The sequence below is a fragment of the Sparus aurata genome, chromosome 4, assembly GCF_900880675.1.
Source record: "Sparus aurata chromosome 4, fSpaAur1.1, whole genome shotgun sequence".
Taxonomy (NCBI): domain Eukaryota; kingdom Metazoa; phylum Chordata; class Actinopteri; order Spariformes; family Sparidae; genus Sparus; species Sparus aurata.
The window spans coordinates 14,428,082-14,450,485 of record NC_044190.1 but is presented as its reverse complement, the minus strand read 5'-3'; the positions used below and the strand labels follow the sequence as shown (position 1 = coordinate 14,450,485).

Sequence of the window (22,404 nt, the reverse complement as noted above, 5' to 3'; positions counted from 1 at the left end):
CTGCACTTCGGATAGGCCATTACTCATTCAGTTTCTGAAATGATAGCCATTTCATCCAAAACATTATTACAAATGCACAGTTGCCTGACTATATGGAAATGGTACTGGTACTTTTTGTCGTTGCTTTTATAATCTGTTTTGTTGTTATAAATTGTGGTGTTACAGGCGCTTTTAAGTGCTGAAGTCTTCACCTTAATGCGTGAATAACATTTTATCATTGCGTGGTGGTATCAGGCTTATAGATGTAGATATTCTGTTTAATATATATATCTATATATCTTTATTGAATATGTTCAATTAAAAGCTACATGTAAATTGAATATTCTGCTTGTCATATTTGGTTTTATTGGAAAAAAGGCAAATACAAATAAGTAATTCTGAAGTCATGACAATAGACTACTTTCCTAGCACCCAATGTAATGGTCACCACCTGAGTGCCGGCTGAGAAAAATTCATGGCGCCGTCCATGGAGGTTGGAGCTTTACTGCTCATTTTCACAAGAAGGTGTACGTCATTCATTGTGTCAGTGAGTGTAAAACCGAACCATAGCGACCTAACGTGCGCGTGGCTCGCTACAGGTTTCTATCCATCTAAAGGATTAAGAATTAAAAAGGAAACTTTTAAGATATATACTGTATATATTAGGGATGTAACGATACCAAAAACTCACAGTGCAATATCATTGCGATATGTAGTCCACAGTATATTTGTCATGATATTAAAAAGAAGAATACAAAAATAACTTGAACAATGTCCTTTAATAACAAATGTGATGTGTACAGCATTTATTATTTTTATACAGTGAGTTTTTACCTTTTAATTGAGATACTTCTGCTTTCCTTGTATAGTGAAATGAAAGTAGCAAGCCATGAGCTATGCAGATATATATTTACATCTATAAATAGATAGATAGATAGATAGATAGATAGATAGATAGATAGAGTTCATTAGGAAATGTTTTAAAAATATATGTTTATATTTGTCATAGATATTTATTTGTTTTCATATAGGTTACAAAGTAAAAGAAAAACAATACGATCAAGTTGTATTATGGGATATGTAGGTTTTCTTTTTAATCCCTCTCCTGTTGTTTCCTCATCTTTTGTGGAAGTGCAGTACTAAATCACTTTTATGTTGTTTCACACTCAATAACCTTTCTTGAGAGTCTTGTTTAAAAACAGGTCAATTACTATACAGTACAGTACAGTAATATTGTAACAAAAATACGCCTGTGCAATGTAATGTGATCCAACATGTCGTACGATAAATCCTTCCTCTATGGAATGTATTTACCTCTTCACAAGGTTGAGATTTCACTCAAATTTGTATGTATGTTAGTTTTTAGTATTTCTCAAAAATATAAAGATCGAGTTAGGTAGAATTTGGTCCAGGAAAAAAGCTAGTTTTTGGAACAGATGGACACATTTATAAACTGTCCAAAAAAAACTGTCCACTATAAGTTAATACCAAAATTTTGAAAACTGCATCAGCTTATAAAATGGTACATTTAGATGGTAATGTCTTGTCAGAGATACTGTACAAATGTATTTTTGTTCAATTTTGTCCACTGCCATTTCTGTATACAGTGGAGAAACATTGTAAACACATTCACATACTTATTTAGCCAACCGATGAAATAACAACACTGTGCCTCAATTTTTCAGAAAGCTTTACAAATAAAAGCACTGATTTGTTTTTAAATAAATGTTCCACCATTTAGGTTTTAACACTACGTTGTGCCTTTTTGACTAGAGTGTGTTTTTGTGTGGCTCCAGAGAGTTATGTGGTTTGTTCATTATCACTGCCACTTTGTCTTGTGTAGGGTGATAGCTGAGTCCAGGCTTCCTCTCTGTGGAAGAACTCTGCTCTGATAGTGATGAACCAGTCACTCCAGTAGGAATGTCCTACTGGTCAGTTGGCCTTCCCCAGGACTCTAGAGACACTCTCAGCAACATGGAGCAACAGATCAGTAAGTAACCTGCATGCAGCCCATGCATCTCTCTTTAAACTGTAACACTACACTTGTTTTTCTTTGTAGGTGTTCGGTGCAACAGGCAGGTTTGAACTGAAATTAATTGATGTGTGGTGCCACTGCAGCACTGTTTAAATTTAGCAAAAAGAGAACTGAAACTGATAGTTTGACCGCCACAACCCTTATCTGTTGCTGTTTAACTGTATTTATGAAGCACACTGTGCTCACTGAAAACAGGGAGAAAGTTTCAGTCTACACACAAGACTTTTCTAGCTTCTCTACCAGCATATTATTGTAGACTGTAGGACAGTTGTGTGGTGAATGATTACAGATAAAGCATTCTATAAGTATCGAACGGAGTATGATGGAATATGGCAGATTAGATTAAAGGAGTTTTACTTTACATCGTTTTTTTGCCCATCAAGAGTGAGGCTGTTGTAATCTGCTGTTATATTCTGTCTTTAACTGCTTCTGAAGAGGAAAAGTGTCTTGTTGTGTGCCCCCTGGGGACTGTAAGAGACGCTACCGAGTCTGCCAGGTAACTGTTCCAACCCAGGCTGTGTTCACTTGACCAATGCTGCGGATATCATTAGATCAGTTTCACAGTCACGCACTGCCTCACCAACCTGCAGCGTTCACCGCACCACCATCCACTTGTCATGGGCGTGTATTCAGTGTGAAACATATGTAACAAGTGTGACAAGTTAATTTCCCTATTGTGGGTTAAATAAAGCCTATCTAATCTAATCTAATCTAATCTAATCTAATCTAATGTGTAACAACATATTGGATGTTTTGTTCACACACTACAGTTGACACAAAAAGAGTCACTACAGAGCAGGAACCCTCTATGTCTTTTCGTCTTTTGTGTACAGTTAGTTTGCAATTGACTGGTGAAAAGTCATAAAGTTATTGTTGAATTGATATTGTTAATAGAATATTTAAATTTGACAATAAGGCCTTTGTGTGGTACACTGCAAACAAGTAATTGAGATTATATCGCTCATGACAACATGTAGACCATATTTTGAGATAAGAATAAAAAAATGAAATGTGGTATCATGGCATCAAACCAATGATCCAAGACTAGACTGTTCTAAAAGAAAACAACAATAAAACGTCTGTCTGTCTGTCTGTCTGTGAGAGAGGGACAGGAAGGGGCAAGATGGCACGTCAGTGGGTACGTCACACCCCAGGGGCTGATCAGTTGAGGTGACAGTGAAACTTGAACGAGATGATGGCGTATGTCATGCATGACGAGCTAGCACATGCCTTTAACACCGGTGTGATTTTGGACAGAGTCAAAATTTGGTGTGTGTCCTCCCACAGCGGACGGGTCTGTTTGAACAATGGCCTGCAGACAAAGTTGACTCCGAACAGTCTTTTCACCAGAGTGTGTGCGTGGATGTTTGTAGGTGTCCGACTCAAAAAAGCTACACAATGTTAGCTTGTCAACATACAATACATGCTAATACCTAGTATCTGCCCAGACACTATGTGCGCTATGTGTCACACTGGTGTCGACTATCGTGTGTCTGTCCGCGTCATTAATCAAGCTTGTTCTTCAGCATGGATGAATGGAATTGGCTGCTAAAGTTTCCTGTTAGTGGGCTTACTGCGGCTGTTCTCTGCATTTTATAGCAGAGGAATCAGCAGAGTCAACCCTTGTAAAGAAAATAGAGCTGAGTGGTCTGTTCCTGAGGAATTCTTAATTCCTGCAGGAATGGTGGAGATGTCTGGGTTGTGCAGCATCCAGGATCTGAACGTATTTTAATTTGTGATGCACTCATAAACACAGAGGAGAAGGAGGAGAAGAAAATTAAATCATCTGTTCTTGCTAACTGCCTTTCTTACCCTGAGGAGTGCATGAACTACAGAAATGTGAAAGTATTGGTTATCTCATTGGTCATGAAAGGCATGGAGTTACTGGTGTATCTGTACTGACAAAAAAACATATATTGCATCCCTGATATTCATCTTAGCAGAATATTTGCTGTAACAAAAAACTGCCATCATATTTGAATCTGTCAGTAGATCTGTGTGATAAATCTGACGAGTTCTATGCTGTAGAGCTCATTAATGCAGCAGTGGTTGTTAATGGGAATCAGCTGACTTGAGTCCGATTTCAATTTTGGTCAGGGCCGTACGCAGGATTTTCGAAATACCGAGGTGCAATATTCAAATTTGCTATGCAGTAGAAGGTACTAGAAGTGTTGGGCCCCCTCCATGCTAGGCGCTCCGGGGACATGCTGCCACGTTTCGGAAAATGACCCCTTAAATGATGACTTCTGGGGAATTTTGTGAACACTAATTGATAAATTGAGATAAATATATTTCTTACACTATAGTATATTACAGTACAGCCTATTAGACCTAAAGAAAACCCACACAGGTTATTATATTCAACTCATTTATAGAATAGCAAAGTAGTCTATATACGCAAGACTGAACCATATAGAGGTGGAATGTAAAGGCCATCATGATAATTTGGCTATGGAACTTTACAATTACAGCTCTTTCTCTTTCTCTTTGTTTTTAGCTCAATCTCCTTTCCAGTACAAGTTCAGCGTTGCCTGATGTAGTCTTTTCATTTTCATCTGTCAGTGAATAAAGTAAACACATTGTCAGCTGATATACATGCTACCACAGCCTGCTAGAATTAAGTCATGAATACAACAAGGCTGGCTACTGGGCAGAGTTTACACAGATGACGAAATCCAAGGATGAAAAAGCGCCAACGTTTCCATAACGCATTTTTCACCGCTCGTTGTAGCTCAGTAAAAGGGCGTTTGTTTATGTAACTTTATAACCATACCTGTTTTAACTGATGCTGTATAGACACCGGTCTTCTTCGAAACTGAGTTCATAAGTACGTCTCTGCCTCTCCTCTGGCCAACACACTGACCTGACGCCAGCTGAACTGACTGCCGTTCGGCCCACCGCCTGTTATTGGTGAGTCGATTTGAAGAAACTTTTTTTTGAGTCTAACGTCACACCAGCCGTGGTTCTCAAGTATTTACGGACATTTGGACAAAAGTCGCCACTAAAGTCTAACATAAACTCTGCCAGTGGGTAGGCTACCTCGTAACATACATCCAATTTTCATAGTTTATCGGTCTATGGTTGTGACGGATGACTTGCAATACTCTGGTGTCTCTGTCCGTATTGAAAACATCACTGGTATTGATCTGTTATTTTTCTGTCTCTCTTGTTCTTGCCTTTAGGTAGGTTTATGGTTGGTTAGCTTTTGCAGCGCCCCCCCATCGTCAGTTGATAGAAGTGACAAAGTAATACTTTGTTTCACTGACAGCAGCATTTAATTTGGAGGCTACTAAAATTATTCTCTCTGTATACGGAAGTGAATAAACCACCGTTATTCTGGTGACGCTGGTCAGATGATAAAATCGGTTTTTTTAGCGCTGTACAGTATTTTTCCATCTTTCAAGTAGAGTTCTGTTCAGGTAATTATTGGACAACTTTTATGATTTGTACTTGAAAAAAAATACCAAGGTCCAGACCTCGGTGACCTCAATGCTGGGTACGGCCATGCTCTTTGTCTGTATTTCGCTGAAGTGTATGCATAGATGTATTGCAACCATGATCCCACAAAAGTTGGTACTATGCGAAAGAATGTGATAATTTGCCCAACCTTCTTGACATGTACTCAATTGAAAACAGTGCAAACACAATATATATAATGTTTTAGCTCAACAGCTTCATTGAATTTTGTAAATATATGCATATTCTGGATTTTATGGCAGCATAATGTTCCAAACAAGTTGGGACAGGGGCAACGAAAGACTGGGAGAGTTTTGAAATGCTCCAAAAACACCTGTTAGGAACATTCCACAGGTAAATAGATTCATAGTATTAAGATTGGGTATAAAAGGAGCATCCTCGAAAGGTTCAGCCAGTCACAGGCAAGTATGGGCGAGCTTCATCGCTTTGTCACGTGACTGTATAAAGGAGATTACTTCATGGGCCCAGGTACAGTTGGTAATTACAGGTTGTTTGTAAATTATTGCTTCTGCTCTTTTTTATTTACATTTTACAGTGTCCCTGACTTTTTTTTTTTCCTCCACTTTTGTTTCCTTTATTTGGTTTCACATCTTGACAACAATTACATAATCATCTTTAGTTATGTCCTTTCATAGAGTGAACAATTTTTACAGTTTTTTAACACAAAATGAAACAGACGGAACACGGGATGACTGGGGTTTGGTGAAATGAATAAAATATACAGAAGTTATAAAGAGTTGAAGAAACATTTTTAAACAAAAGAAGGGCATTTCAGGGAAATATACATTTTCCATGTTTCCAAATTTCCTCAAATTTGTGTTCTTTTTTTCAACCTTTTCATTACGAAGATTTCATAAATAATATCGTACCAGTTCTTTATAGATGGGGTATCTTCCTGGAGCCACTCCTTGTGATAGCTTTTCAGAGATAATAAATGTATTGCCTGTTGCCATTTAATTCTTAATACGTTTTTTATCCCCTAAATGTGCCTGAATGGAAACAGCTTCTCCTCAGTTTCTTTCCATCTCGCCTGGTATTAACAATTGCACCAAAATACAAAATCTTCAGTTGGGCCAATATGTAGTAGTCATTCAGGCTGGGGATTGGAAGTCCTCCCTTGTTTTTCATCAGTTGAAAAGTTTGAAATCTTATCCTTGGTTTTTTCCCTTGCCAGATGTATCTTGATAATAATTTATCCCATTCATTTAATTGTTTATCTGTTATTTCAGTTGGAACAGTCCGAAACAAATATAACAACCTAAGCAAGATATTCACTTCCACAGATTCAATTTGTGACTCAAAACGTAATACTGGGATTGAATTCCACCTCCTTATGTCTTCCTTTATTTTTTTGGCTTAACAAGTTAACATATCCCAATTTAATTTGATCTGGAGCTGATGACATGGCTATTTAAAATTTAGTATTTGGGTCTGTAGAATATTCAGTCTTTATTGTGATAAAGAGCTAAAGGGATCTAAAAATTGCAACAATTTCAAAACTGAACACTCTGGGTGCGACAACTGGGAATTTGTATGGTGAGCGTGCTCGAGGTACAGCACCACTACTGGGAAGAACTTTGCTGCCACACTATGCAGACACGTCCCCAAGCTTTGTCTGTACTGGACACACGATGATGAGCAAATGAGTTGATCATTGGATCACTTGATAGAAGATTCAAAGCCAATAGTTTTCATGTTTGAACCAAAATGCCAGTCATTCTCAGGTTGCATCTTTCTTAGATTATCTGCTTTTCTCTGTTTTATATCAGTAAAACTAACTATGTTTGGGTTTTTGACCATTAGTCGGACAAGAAATTTGAGGACAGCCCCTTGGACTCAAAGAACAACCTAATTAAGGTTCCACTGGACAGTGTGAAATTACAGCAGATCATAGCAGAGACAGTGTGGGGGAGAGAGAGAGACAGGAAGCTCAGAGGCTGGCAGAGCTCTTAAACAAAGGAGCCTCTCCCTCCCTGCCTCCCCATCCTCCCTCTCTCCTCAGCCTGTCACAGGGTTAGAGAGGAGGGAGATCATCCAGGGAACACAGCCAGGATGGCCGAGGATGCTGGGTAGAAGCCACACAGCAGCTCAAGACAAGCTATGAAAAGAAAGTGAGCTTTAAATGTGATTTGAGGCAGGAGTAAGAGGAGGATCCGCTGTGCTATGAGCAGGTTAGTAGGGGAGAGGAGCAGTGGGGCAGGGCTAAATGCTGACCGGAGCCTTGTTTATATGCTGCACATGTAAGACTGACTGAGCCTTAAAGCTAGTGTGCACTGAGCTCCAGCTCTGCTAGCAGTTGACTGCTATCATATCTGGGTCCAGTCTTTGTGGTCTACAAATCCATGGGATGGATCTGACAACTTCTGTACTGTGGAGTTCATTTTTACAGCAGTGGCTGTTTAGGAAAATCCACTAACCTGACTCTCATGTCTCACTGAAAATATTTGTTTTAAATACGCATGGATGGATTTCAGTGGAGCAGTTGAGTGGAGCAATGTCCAAATGTTGCTTCAGATCATTTTTTATTCATTCAAGAATACATTTTACACTTAAAGGTGAAAAGAGAGATCCTTGGGTTTGTTGACTTACCAGTCTAGAGGTACAGTAACGCTGCCGGGAACTGATCCTCTGGTGGACGGGAAGCGTTCCGCACATGCACATCCTGTGTGCCCAAAGGTTTTTATTTATGTAACAGCAATGATACCAAAATGAGACAAACCACAGTATAGTATTTCTTTATTAACAGAAATCAGATTACACTGTGTTGGTACAAAAAATAGGTGGTATATATTGTTGTAACTGCACTACTTTGCACATGAAGCTATGGCGTCATTTTATCTCACTAACGGCGAGAGCTGGGTATCCCCACTGATATCCCGAATCGATTCGGTTTTGGTTTAATATATTGCAGTAGTAACGATGGGACGGTGCCTTTTGTCTATACCCTAGTATCAAAGTATCTCTTGCATACCTTGTAAGGTATATCACTCGTTCCAGGAGCATATACTGATCAGGCTTTCGAAGCTGCTATGTTGTTATGCTACTAGCATGCTGGTCCTACTGATGATTGTTTGTCCTCATCAAAAATAACTGAACAATCAAGATGAGGCAGATCATCGCAGTGTTTTAAACTGGGGGACAAGACTGAACCGAAGGGAAAGTGAAACTCACAGTAACGCTACACAGAGAATTGTCTGTTGTGTTCCCACTGTAGAATGTATCCGTGCTGAATAACATGTCCTGCTGCTGACACGTTCTGCTCTGCTTAGTGGGTTAAACAAGCCGGTCCTGCAGTGACTGTCAGAATCCACGAATGTGTTTTAAACTGGAATATAATGCAAGACTGAGTGAATACACACAACACATAACACTCTGATTGTCAGCTTATGTGACTGGCCACTGGATCGTGATGTCGGACTTTGTTTTTCCAAAAGTTGAGTTGGCTTTAACTTTTCCAACGCAGCTGGCTGTGTTTTGTTTTGTTTTTTGCAGAACCCCCTGCGACATGCACTACTGCCACTAAAACAGGCTATCCTCATTAAAAGGAATGGGGAAACCTTTGTTTTCGCCACAACCCTAGATCCATTGTGAATACAGCCTTAAAGCCTTGCCCCTTAGTGTATCAGTGTGGCTCTCTTTGAGAAACTCCTCCACAACTTCCTTAGGGTGAGTCAGTGTCTCAGATCTTCACCCAACAGATTTTTTGTGAACCTGTATGTTCTTGATGAACGCTTTGCCTCTCTCTCCTTCCTCAGTCCCAAAGACCTCTCTGTCCTTCTCAGTCTGCACAGTTTCCGTCGAAGTCCACTGGTTACATCTTAGATGTCCACCTTTTCCACAGCACTAGCTCTTTTGAACTGCCTGTTGAGAGTCTTGATTTCCCTTCTCAGCTGCAAGATCTCTGTCTCTCTCCTTGGTGTATCTTTAGTCCCTTTATGTTCTTACAAACCTTTCTGTGTTGGCACTTGACTTCCAATGCTCCACCTGTGAGTGTAGAAAAGTTCTTGCAATGTCTTCAGACATGGCCCAGAGTTCACACAGAAGTGTCAACTGCCCTACTGGGACCTCAGACCCCCAGAGTGCCAGGGTGTTTCACTTTACTGTGCCCATTCAAAGATATCAATGTTGCAACATGATTGCCATTCATGACATTTCAAACTGAATTGATAATGTTTGTCACACATGTCTGAATATGTGGTATCATGTTAATTTATGTTCTTGATATTTTACACAGTTTTTATGAGATTTAAATAAAATGTAAGTAACTGAGAGGAACACAGGGGAGGAATGAAGTGTCACCTCTGATGACATCACATAGCACCTCCCAGAGAGACACACACACACACACACACACACACACAGACAGAGGGGCCAATTTAGAAGGTCTATAGCGGAGTGCATATAGGCTGTGTTCAAGTACGTTTTGCTCATTAACGGCAAATGATCTGGGTGCCAAGTGAGGAACACAACACAAAGAGATTGTATTTAGACTCTGAATTAGTCATGGGTGTGTTTTGGCCAAAACATTAATTAAACCACTCCGAGTGCTGTCTCCCATTCCCTTTAAGAGCCAGGTGCACCAGGACTTGACACATATTAAACAGTAGCACCCGTCTTTGCTTAGGGGAAAGGAATATGATCCTCGGCTGCTGGACCCTCTGCCCCGCCATTTCACAATCATCTGTCCCATCAACAGCTCTGTTTGACTGCATATGACAAAATACAGTGATATTTAACTGAGGAGGAGGAGTGCTGCTGTGCGTCCCTCTGTGTGTGCACCAGTCTCAGTCTGTGGATCAGGCAGGAAGAGTCACAAAAAGTATCATCCTGATCATTAACTGGTGGGATGAAAAGGAGACTTTGGACCTTAATAAGTAAAATATTAATGACATTACCTGCAGCGATCCTCCAGCAGCAGAAACGATATGTGTATCTCTACATTAACATGCACATTTGTGCACGAGGAACAGCTGATACACTTCATTGATTATTTAACAACCCTCACTTGTTTCCTTTGTAGAGTTTAAACTAAAGCTTTTAGTTTTGTTGATTAAATGCACCACGATATTTGTTACCATACATTACTTTGTTCATGAAAATGTTTAACATAACTGAAAGCAGCCTCTCAAATCGTAAAATCAGAGTGTATGAACGGTATGAACCCACCTGTGTAGGCGCATCTAATGCGTCCTTAAAATAGCAGTAAACAGAGTTCGCTTTTGACTTTAGACCAGCTTTTTGTTGGTCTGTGGCACTGTCACGTTTTGCTGCCTTAAGATAGCAATCCACCATCAGTGCACCTGACTGCACATCATTTAAAGACCAACACTCCCAGGGAAGTACATTTGCTATTTACAAAATGTGGGCGCTCGGTGTGAAAATGACAACTGTGTCGGTCTGAAACTACAGTGACGCTTATGCTGTGTGTACCTTGCGCCGAGCGTAAGATAGAGCCCAGACACCCACAAACACACACAGAGACATGCAGCACCCCACACCAACAAAGGCTGACTGCAAGTCACTTCCTCCTTCATCCTCAGACTCAACTTCTCCAGCATGCTGAACATTTAAAGTACACATGGTCCAACCCCCGAACCTCTTTGTCTTTTTTGTAATGTCTTGTAATGTCTGTTACCATAAGTTAGTTCTTGTTTTGTTGTTGTCATGTCTTTAGAATCAGTGAATAAATGTTTGACAATAAAGTTGTTGTTTGTGGTTTCTGGTACATTCTACAGTTCAGTCAGTGAACACATTCTGATTTTGCTAACACTTACTAAAATTGCAATAATTTCCCCTGAATTGATTATCAATATCGCTGGTTGAGAGATTAACAGTAGTCCATATGATAACCTTTATCAATGACATATTAATACTAATATTATGAGCTAAAATTACACCAGTGTACAGATTTTGGAAAGAGAGCACTAGTATCAGACTATTGCTTTGTATCATCAACTCTCTATCTGAATTAAGGTGAAATAATTGCTATCAGGAATGGAAAAGTTGGATTGGTGCATCACTTGCTGGTGTATTGGTCTTTTGCTGAAGGTTTCAGTAATTCAGTAATGGAGGAGATATCGACAACATCATTAGTCTGGAGGTCTTTTTTTAGCTTTCCTCGGTTGTGTAAGGATGTGATTGGGGAGTATTGATGGTGGATGGGAGGCACACGTGGGTCTAATGGCTTTATTCCTTTGTGCTTTCTCATATAGCCTCAGCAGCCAAGTTAGACTGTCTTTCTATTAATTATTCATAGTGAAGCTGGGCAGGCAGGAAGCAGGCATATGCAGCTCAGACACAGCTGAAAGAGGAAACAAAAGTCTTCGCTGGTAAAATGAATAACCAGTCTGAAATTTCTGTGTGGTTCAGATACATCAGCATTGTGAAGGCAGTTTTTATTATATTCTCTGCTTGATTTATGAGCAGATTATTTACTGAGAAATGTTTAAGCAGTATACATGGTATGTTGTACAAGAACAGCCCTGATAAGTAGATATTACCAACCCCTCGTTCTAAATGAACAGGCGTATTTACACATTTTACTGCTGAAAACCAGGATACATTCTTAGTGGTCCAACTACTGCTTTTATAGGACTAATATAACCTGAAGAACTGATGCCTGACAGAAATGCCACAGCTGTGAATCAGCGATTAGTGAGGAAGACCCCTGTCCATTGCGGGCCCTGGCATGCCACACTGTCACATGGTGCTGTATAGTGTTTGGTGTCTGATAAACTTTCAAGGATCTGAAACTGCCCTTGTGCCTTAACATCATTCCCCCCACCAAGGCAACCTTGTGTTTCATTTCAGTGCTGTTTCTGGTCTGGATGCTTGGTTTTTGGATGTCTCACAGAAAGGTTTATCGGTTTGCCTCTGATGTGTTTTAGGGATATCTGAAGCTGTGCTGGTAAATGCAGAATTCCTGACCAAACAGTTCTGACTTATTTAATATGTTGCCAGCGATGATGCTGGTTTTGCAACAATACATTGCAAGACGGTAGGTCCTGGGCTTGATAACAAGTTGTAACAGGGCTTTTTTGTGCTGAATGTGCTTGTTCCCTTCATGCCTGTATGGGTTCTCTCTGGGTACTCTGGCTTCCTCGCCACTCGCCCAATGTCAGCTGGGGTCGGCTCCAGCCAGTCTGTTTTCAGAATAAGTGTTGACGCCAGCGCAAACACACCAAAAAAGAGACAGGCGTTGATGGACGAGGGAGTACGGAGCAAAACTGCAGCCGAACCGTTCCGCAACGCACATGCAACCAGTGGAAATCTGGAATTGGAGGTTACAGATGATGGATGGAGCAATCAGTAACAATTAACAATAAGTACCAGTATAAAAAGTGAAGTTAAAACTGGAATGGCACTCAGTAGAATGCATAGCTCTGCCAGCAGTCCTTTTGAATTCAATCAAGCCCAATCCAATATCAAACTCGATAGCTCTGTATCACTCTAATTGTTAAATTGTGGCGCTTTATTGTAGGATTTAAAGCTTTAGGACATACCCACACAGGGTTTAAAAGCCTCCAACTCCTCTCCAGTTAGTTAAAACTGAGGAAGTTTCTTGGCTGAGAGGCGAAACATCTTCAAGAAACTGAAACAGGTCCAGCCTACGATACAGCACTTCGAATTACCATGACCTGGTTGACTGAGACCAAAAGTTAATGGAGTCATTTCTGAGCTGAGACCTAACTTTTTTAATCCAAATTAAGGGGAAACCCAGTCAGTAGTTTTTTTGTAATCCTGTTGAAAAAAGCAACCAACCAACCAAATGTACACGGGGGCAAAAACATGAGCTCCTTGGCAGGGGGGAAGGTACACAGGTTAACACTCAAAACATTACACCAAAACATCTGTGGGCAGCGACAAGGACAAGCCAGAATCCAGGGTACAGTCACTGTCTCATTTACAGCTGGTTGAGAGGGCAAATTCTTTTTTCAAGCAGCCAATAGCTGATGGAATCAAAGAACTTTATCAGATTGGTGTTTGTGCAGCCCCTAATGTGGATGTCTGAGCTGTCATACCACTGTCCTCAGTCCTTTTATTTTGCAGAGACATCTATTGTTGGAGGAACTGGAAAGGAAAAGGACTGACTTTATTTTCATTTATGTAAAGTTTAGTTTAGATCCTGTTGACCCATATTGTTCAAATGAAATAGTACAACAATACAACAAGCAAGTATTTCACTTGCTTATTGTTCAAATGAAATAGTACAACAATACAACAAGCAAGTATTTCACTTGCTTGTTGTATTGATGTACTATTTCTATTTTATAAGTGAGTCCTCAGGAAATGAAATCGTTCAGCACACATCATGCTGGAAAGGCTACAAAATCTGAGCTAAATAATGGGCATTTTCAGTCCTACACATATATATATATATATATATATGCTTCTGTATTTGCCTTTGAATACTGAGTCAGTGTGTGATTTGAGTTAGGTGTCAACTGCTTCACCTGCTTCATGAGGCTATTACTCATTCACTCCGTGCGCTAATCTGCTCAGCTGTACTGTAGTTCATGCTATGAGAGGATTTCTTTGATAGGGTGACCTAGATCTGGGCATGTGCTGCTAACAAGACTGCAGTTCAACCTGCAGCATGCTGCCAAAAGCCTCCTACCCGTTCCCATGCCTGACATTAGCCACTGTTTTCCCTCTGTGTGTCCTATGTGCTGTCAGGCAGTGGGGAGGACATGGGAGCGAAGGCATCGTCGGTGGAGGGTCCGGGAGCCGGCTCTGCACTGGGTCCTTCTCCCACCCTGGAGAACATCAACGCAGCGTATGAAGAGAAACAGGACGAGGCTGCCAGGGAGCTGATCAAACAAGCCTGCTGCATAGAGTGCAGCGCAGGTTCGCCCCGCATCGATGGTGTGAGTACCCCTGATGTATACAGTACATGCCAGTCACAGTATCAACTGCCCTGCTGGTAGGCTGTATCATGATGTGTTATCATATCAATATTATTAAAATATTTAAATGTAGTGTTGATGTCAGCTTTGGCTAATAAAAACTTAAGGGTACGTCACGAATACATAGAAATGGTGATATTGGAGCCAAAGACCAGGATCAGGACCCCCATCAGGGTTTACAAGATAAAATCAAGGGGTCTCCAATTAATCAACATGCAGGAGAGCAGAAAAAAAACAAGTTTTCTTTCTTTTAAAGAAAATGAGTAAACTCAAGGTCTTGATGTTAATCTTTCTCTCAGGACAGTTTAGATCCCCAAAACCCGTTTTTGGCCATAGCCCAGTAATTCATATGCTGATTTTGAAATTGTTACCCAAATATCTAATAGGATAAAAAGATTAAGTGTTGCCTCAGTGTTGGGCTGATGGATGATGCCATCAAGAGTGGCAAGAGTTGTGGTTTGTGATATGTGGAGAGAGGAAATGAAGAGAAGTATGTTGTAGTAAGTATGTCTCCATGTCCTGTTGAAACAGGCAATTCCAGGACACTCGTTTGAAATTTGTGGCAGCGATGTTTCTTTTCCTGCGGGCTGCTGTTTCTCTCAATTGTGCCATTTTTACACCGTTTTCTTAGCTTAGCTTCCTTGGCTAGTTTGCCGATATTGTTTTATGCACACGAGACTGAACTAAGCTAAGTTGGCTAAGCTGGACATGTGGAGCAACCTCCAGCCTTCAGGCTCTTGTCACCTGGCAGCTCTCGCGTCCATGCCTGGTGAGTGTCCAACATACACCTTTTTAATCCTTGTCTCTGCACCACGTTACCTTAACTGAGCTGTGATCAGCCTCTGAAGCTTGAAATAAATGTAAGCTGGCTAGCGTTATTAAGGAAGCTAATATAAGAATAGCACAAATACGAATGGCACGATTAAACAAAACACACTTACAGCAGGCAAGAGAAAAGGAACATAGCTGTCACTATTGTGTCCGAGTGTCAGTGCATTGACCAGCAGCAACAGTTTATTTCCATTCTTTTCTCCCACATGTCACAACACCAACACCTCTTGCTGTACTTGTTACTCTAAGGGGACATACCACTTTTTCGTCATCTCTGGTGGAGGGCCTTTTCAAATTAAGGATGTCAGGGCGGTCCAGGGCTCTGTTGTCCATGACTGTCACTGGCGATAGTCGATGGCATCAATCACCGGCCCAGCCCTACTTTCCAGGCAGTGCTGCAGGAATATCAGATTTCAGTAAACAACCAATTCTTAATTCCCGCCCTTGTCTTCAGGTGGTCCCTCATGTCAGCTGTTTCAGTACGATTGCTTTCTTATGATTTCCCATTTTCAACAGAATCCTCTTTTAGGGCTTATTTCTTAAACAGGTTTCCCCCTAATCATCCATGTTACATAACATGCACTTGACACAGTTCTTGTTTGTCTCAAATGGTTTTGAGAAAACAGAAAATCTAACAACATGATGCTTTAGTAATCTGGTTCATGATGATAAGGAAGTTTCATTCATCTGATACAGAAATGCCAACCTGAAGTAGGAAATGAAAGAGGCATGAAACCTTACCTCTGTTCAACCTGAAAAACCAGTCGCACATGATTAACATGCTGCTTAAAGGCTCAGCATCTTTCAACAAAAAATATTAGGTTTTCACACTTAGGGCTATTTCAACTTTTAAATGTATTTATAAGATTGTCAAGAAATATCGTCCTACAAAAAAGCTTCTTTATTTATATGAATACATTGACAGATAAGCTCCATCTCCAATTGCCATGCAGGCAGCAAAGTGTCAAGTTGACTCTCTTTAATGTGGTAACTGGAAGTAGGGTAAAACAACAATACCTTAAAACAACCAGACATCAGGATGATGTCTGTCTGGGTCCGTGTACTTTGCGGCTATTCGATTTCAGGAAACAGAAAACACCTAGTTTCGCTTCAAAATTTGAAACTGAAAATGGTGAAGGACTCATTAACTGATTGTGGGTGCTGTGCTGATGAATGGAAATTGGGAATTACGAACAGCGATTTTGTGCTTTTTTTCATTTCAGATTTTGCCGTAGGTCTTTTTTAATGACCCGGAAGGCACCATGATGTTTAGGCTACGTCCGTTCTTGAGGCAATCTCAAAGTTATGAAGTCCTCATCATGTCTTTTGATGAATATTCAAAACTGTTTGCTGACTGCTTTAAAGATGTTTAAACTGAAAGGACGGGATTGGTTATAATGTAGGGCACAGACAGCAGTTGAAATTATGTCCTTAGTCCTGAGTCCTTAGTGCAAAAAATAAATCTTATCTTTATTTTAGGCCATCTGTGAATCAACATCATCAGAATGTAATTTACAATTGTAGGCCTAAAATGTATTCCCTATAACTTTAATCACATAAATGTCAAAACTGATTACACTTTAAACTGTAGAAACACTCTTCCAGTGTTAGCAAAGCTGAGCGCACAGCTCTGCTAAGGCTCATCCCATCAGTCTAACTTTATTGATTATTTAAATCTCTGGACAACTTTTAGTTCTGTGTTAAAATTTAAAGAATAAAGATAATGGCATTTTGTCATAAATTCATCTGACGTCTCTACAGCCGTTAAAGCTTACTGACACCTGATCCAGCTGTGATCAACTGCGGCTGTCATCAGAAACAGATATTGCTTCAAGTGACGCTGCAGAGGAAAGGAAATCAAATTTCTCTTTAAACATATTTCCTTGGTCCTCTCTCCTTCAATGGTTTCCTTGCATCTTATTCCCACCCATCGAAGATCGGCTAAGCAGCTTATGATCAGCTAAAGACACAGACCAGGTGATCTAAATGACTGTCATACAAACCCCCCAGCAGAGGGAGCTAAACAACAATAAGTGAAATAAGTGACTAAAACACATAAATCAATCAAAACTTCCAAACTACTGATTTGGTGGAAAAGCAAAACACACTTATATTATATTAGTAAGCTCTCAGTAATGCGAAATCTTTAACATTATGCAAACAGACATAGACTAACATCCAAGACATAAACACAGTCTGACATCATATTTAACAGTGATCGAAAAGCTGGATACAGACTGCTATGACCCTGAGTCATTATTGTGTTAATATTTGCTGCTGGTCAGTCCCTCCTCCTCCTTGTGTGTGAGGAGTCTCTCTGTGTGTGTGTGTGTGTGTGTGTGTGTGTGTGTGTGTGTGTGTGTGTGTGTGTTGCTGTGCTGAGTGTGAGAAGGTTGGAGTTGAACATTGAACAGAACTCGCTATAGTGATTAGTTATATATAGTGATATAGTTCAGCCCGCCTTGAATAAAGCAGACCAGCAAATGCATCGGACTGTCAGTATAAGAATGGATAATTTAAAGATTAAATAGCAAATTACACAACTTTAAAACTATTACACCCTTTCTTCTGCTCGTCTGAACACACATTTACTGAGCAATTTTCCAAATATTTGTTTTCCTTTATAGTTTATTGCTGTATTCGCAAAGACTGCTTTGCAACTGTGCGATGTGGGAAAAAGACCGAACACTGACAGACTCAGTATTACACGACCTGCATCAAAATCAACTTCCCTCAGTAATGGTGCATACTCTTACCTCTCACCAGTAGTGACTTTCTCATGGTGTGTGTGTGTGTTGTTATAGGTCCGTCTCCTGTGTGTGGCCATTCAGAATGGTGATCTGCAGAGTGTGTGTTATCTCCTAAAAGAAGCTCGTATCACTGTGCCCCAGGAGCCATCCAACACCAACCCAGCCATCCTGGCGGCTTACTACGGCCACACCAGTCTTGTCAAAGAGCTGCTGGATTCCATACCTGGTAGGAGACAGGAAACAGCTCAACAATGACAATATATTGAACAGGGCTGGCTTTAATTTTGGTAATAACTTGGATTTATTTTAAATCAAAGGCCAGTTCATGTCCTGTAACTGTGACACAATGACAGTTTATTTAATGACATATTTATGGTGTTGCTACTGTCAGAGTTGATGTTTTAACACCTTACATTAATTATAGAAGGGGCAAGTGAGTTAGCTAGTTATGGATAGCGATATTGATGCGGTAAAAAAAAATTGTGTAATGTCTCCTGTTGCTGGTAAGGTGCTGTGTCAAGTCTAAGAATAACCCTGATGATGTTGTAATGATGTCATGAGGGTTATCTGTGCCTGGAGTTGACCTGAGCATAAAACCTACTTACATTTGGGTCCATGCTTGGACCTCGTGTCCATTTATATTTTTTCATGGAGATATCTCTGGCAGAGTGCTGGGGAAAAAAGTTTATTTTTTATCATTATGACATAATAATTACGTAGATGTCATGAAATAAGATGTACCTTTATTGATACCCCGTAGGAGAAATTCGATTTACATAGCAGGACAAGGGAACGGATAGTGTGTCAACAAAAAGTAGCTGGATGAGGGAGGAGATTTAATTGAATAAAATGAGAATATACCTAAATCACTCGATTAATAAGACAAAGGAGAACAGAACAGAAATGTTTTATTCACTAGAAGGAATATGTGTGCACATACTTGTCCAATGGTCATGTAAATGTGCAATGACTAAGATATACATATTGTGTACATACTCGTAGGCTGTTAGTACATACATGTGCAATATCTGTAATTCACTATTAGTGCTGATCAGTTATCAGGCCATAATTATGACATGTATAATGACAATGTCATGATAATCATTTTCATATTTTTAATTAACTGAAATAACTTTGTAGAAATCTGTTTTCACTTCAACATTAAAGAGTTTTTTTTTCTGTAAATTTATCTCTTGTGTAGTTTTTGTATATTGACCAGTGTTCCATTTATAAAAGCAGTTTAAGGGGGGGGGGCAGTTAAGGGGGTGAATACTTTTTATAGGCACTATAGATACTTAATTTAGAGAGAATACAAACAGAGGACCCCTTTATCTTGTTTGACCCTCTCATTTACACTATAACCGTCATTAAGAAAAAGATCTTTGAGCCATGACGTCTCATTTCAAAGTCAGTTCCTCAAACTTTTCATCAGGGTTAGGGTAGCTTAACCCTAAGCAGAATCAATAAAGTATTCTGATTCTGATTTCTCTCCCTGTTTGAACCTCTGCCAGATTATTTAGTGGACTAAAAGAATTTTCATGGTCCAGTCTGTGTGGTCGTTAATGACGTCAGGAAAGTCTTGGACCTGATCTCCTCTGACTGGTGTTGGCTCTCTGCTTCCCTCTCAGGTCCTTGTCTGAGGAGAGACTTGCTGAACTGGATGCTGGCCACATCTTGTGAGCAGGGTCACCTGGACATGGTCCAGCTGTTGGTCCAAAGCTATGATGCAGATGCCAAGGACTGTGCCATCCATAGCAATGAGTTTGCAGTCATCAATGGACTGCCTCTCTATGCTGCTGCAAGAGCAGGTAGGGAGACACACATGAATACACTCCAGACTCCATCAATACTTTTTTATGTGGGAGACGTCAAATTACGGTAGCTCATCGATCTTTAGTGTTTTTGTCTCCTTTCCATTTTTTTGTGTTTTTTGCAAAGGTGCTGTTCTGTGTTCAGATTCTTGATGAAGTGATGTAGAATCCTGATATTGTTGAGTCATATAGTTATGAACAATATACTCTTACTCTCGTTTAAACAGTTTCCTGCATGACGTTAACATTCTTCACGACTCTTTACCTAACAAAGGAATTCACTCATATAAATGTTTTATTTCTTTGTTTCATCCTCTCCTATTCACACCTAGTTCACATATAACTTGTTGATACTTTAATGGGTCATTTTTCAGCATGCAAAACTCCATGTTATATTCATTCTAGAATTTACCGTTTCAGACGATGAAAGGACAGACACGATTTATCGACAGACATTATTTAATCGAGAAGTTTTAGATATTTGACTGACAATATAAATTATTGATTCAATTTCAGTTTTCCTCTTGGGGGAGTGCCCCTAAAATGAGTGCAACATCAGGAAGATTCCGCTACACCGTAGAACAGATCCTATCTCCGTCCTGTGGGTGTCCTCTGTCTTTTTGGCTCCAGGTCATTCCACCAGGCCCCTATTGTAAACTAGTTTGAGGTGTTAAAAGCTGTCCTTCCTTTGAAGTGGGCGAACTCTGCAGTGTGGATCACATCATTAATGTTTTATGGCTGTCCAATGAGCAGTAATCGGTTTGTTTGATTGTACCTGAGATGAATTTGTTGTGGAACGTAACAGTGCTGAGCTGGGTCTTCTACATAAATAACACCGTGTTTATGATGACAGTTTTAGTTTTAACAGCTAGCCCCCAGGCGTGGTCCAATATGCCTCAGGCACTGTGGACTTTTAATGCGATCTGCGACTTTTTCTCTCCGCCTGACCCACAGGGCAGTGTGGAGAGTCCCTCTCTGTGCTCTGAGACCTTCTGATTTACAAATTAAAGACTGGATATTAAGAGTGTTGTTTCTCTGCGATTTCAAAGCAGATTTATGGAAATAAATTCATGATGGACTTGACCTGTACTGAGGAGTACACAAATGTGGGGTTGATGATTTTAGAGTACCTTAATTACTTCCATGATCTGTGTCTCACAGCACACCACTGCTGCAAACGTTGACACATTTAGTAAGCAGTCCAAATCATTGGGCTAAACTACAGACACCTTAATTTTCCCATTGCTCCTAACACTAACATGTACATGTCTCTTTCATCTCATGAAGCATCTCTCCCTCCATGCCACCACTTCAGCTAGCCAGTAGGGCTCACCTTACAATACCAAAATATCTGGCCAAGACAAACAACCATTGTACTTTGCCCAGTTCCATGGTCTAATTTCCTTGTATGGCTGCTGTCAAACTGTAGTGAGCTCATGCTCATATTATTGGAGTAGTAGTTGAATTTCAAACTGTAGTCTTGACTGAGACTGCTGTGGTACAAAACTGAATGCTGTTGATGAACAGACAGACTTCTGTATGCAACTTCAAGCTTTCTACAGCTTCATGTTTTTATTTTATTTATTTTTTTTCAGTAATTTCTGTGCATAGGAGAATTTTACAAATAATGCTTCCTTTCTCTCTTTTTGTCAGAACTGTAAAGGGTGTAGTTGTCTTGTTGGAATAGAGTTTATTGGACTGGACAAAAAAAACTCCAGCAGGTTCATTTTGAGCATCACATCATGGCTAATCAGTTTATCCAATCACTAAATCAGAATGCCATCAGGACTATGGTTGTCTACAACACATTGAAAATATTCTTTTTAGTTCAAATATTCTTGTATCTCTTTCTGACAGAAGCACAAATTAGAGCATTATAAAGCCATGTATTTGCAGAAGTGCTGGTGAGCTACTGAGTGAAACCTGTCCGATGCTGGTACAGTGAACAAAGTAAGCGGTGGAGTAGTAGAGTGAGTAGTGTGCTCTGTGTTGCAGGTAATGAGGAGATAGCTCAGTTCCTGCTGCAGAATGGAGCAGGATTCTCCTCTTACACTCTGATGGACCATCCAGCTTTCAGCAAACACCTCCTCAGACTCAAACTACAGGAAACCTCCACCGCACAGGGAGAAGAGGTTTGTGTTCTGGAAATGTGTTTCTGAAACAAGAAATGTGGGGGAGTGCCATTGTTAGGGTGTATATTTAACATTGTTTCTTCTTCCTGTTTAGCTTTTGACCACAACAATGAATTGTGACCTGGCTCTGCAGGTATAGATCTAATAGATGGGTATCTAAACAGCATCTTTATAAAGATGCAGGCCCACGTAGGCAGTAGAAAACAAGGCAGAGTAAAAATAAAAAACAAAAACAAAAAAACACAAGGAGTTTATATATAAAGGTTTATAATGTATATCAAATAACTGAAAATGCCCTTATATAAGCTATCATGGTATGGTGATGATGACATTTCAGCAGCACACGCGTCCTTGTTTGATGGTAAACTGGAAACCTATCAAAATAAAATGCATGACATAATGTTGAAAAACAAAAATCTGTGTCTTTTAAAAAAGTCTTCTTGTTTTCAATTCATCTCGACTAGACTGGATTATAACATTTCT

General features: G+C 40.0%; 1 protein-coding gene across 2 annotated transcripts in view; it reads left to right on the top strand.

Moving 5' to 3' along the window:
- Positions 1 to 22,404, top strand: part of lrrk1 (leucine-rich repeat kinase 1) — a 90,868-nt gene that overhangs the window by 7,290 nt on the left and 61,174 nt on the right. The window contains exons 2-6 of one of the 2 annotated variants that reach the window (XM_030414873.1): positions 1,823 to 1,969; positions 14,168 to 14,358; positions 18,033 to 18,204; positions 19,607 to 19,786; positions 21,785 to 21,921. In XM_030414873.1, coding sequence (XP_030270733.1) covers positions 1,900 to 1,969; positions 14,168 to 14,358; positions 18,033 to 18,204; positions 19,607 to 19,786; positions 21,785 to 21,921 — 750 coding nt within the window. In that variant the 5' untranslated portion in view covers positions 1,823 to 1,899. Of the gene's footprint in view, positions 1 to 1,822; positions 1,970 to 7,390; positions 7,663 to 14,167; positions 14,359 to 18,032; positions 18,205 to 19,606; positions 19,787 to 21,784; positions 21,922 to 22,404 lie in introns of those variants that run through there. The other variant, XM_030414874.1, reaches the window with a different exon arrangement.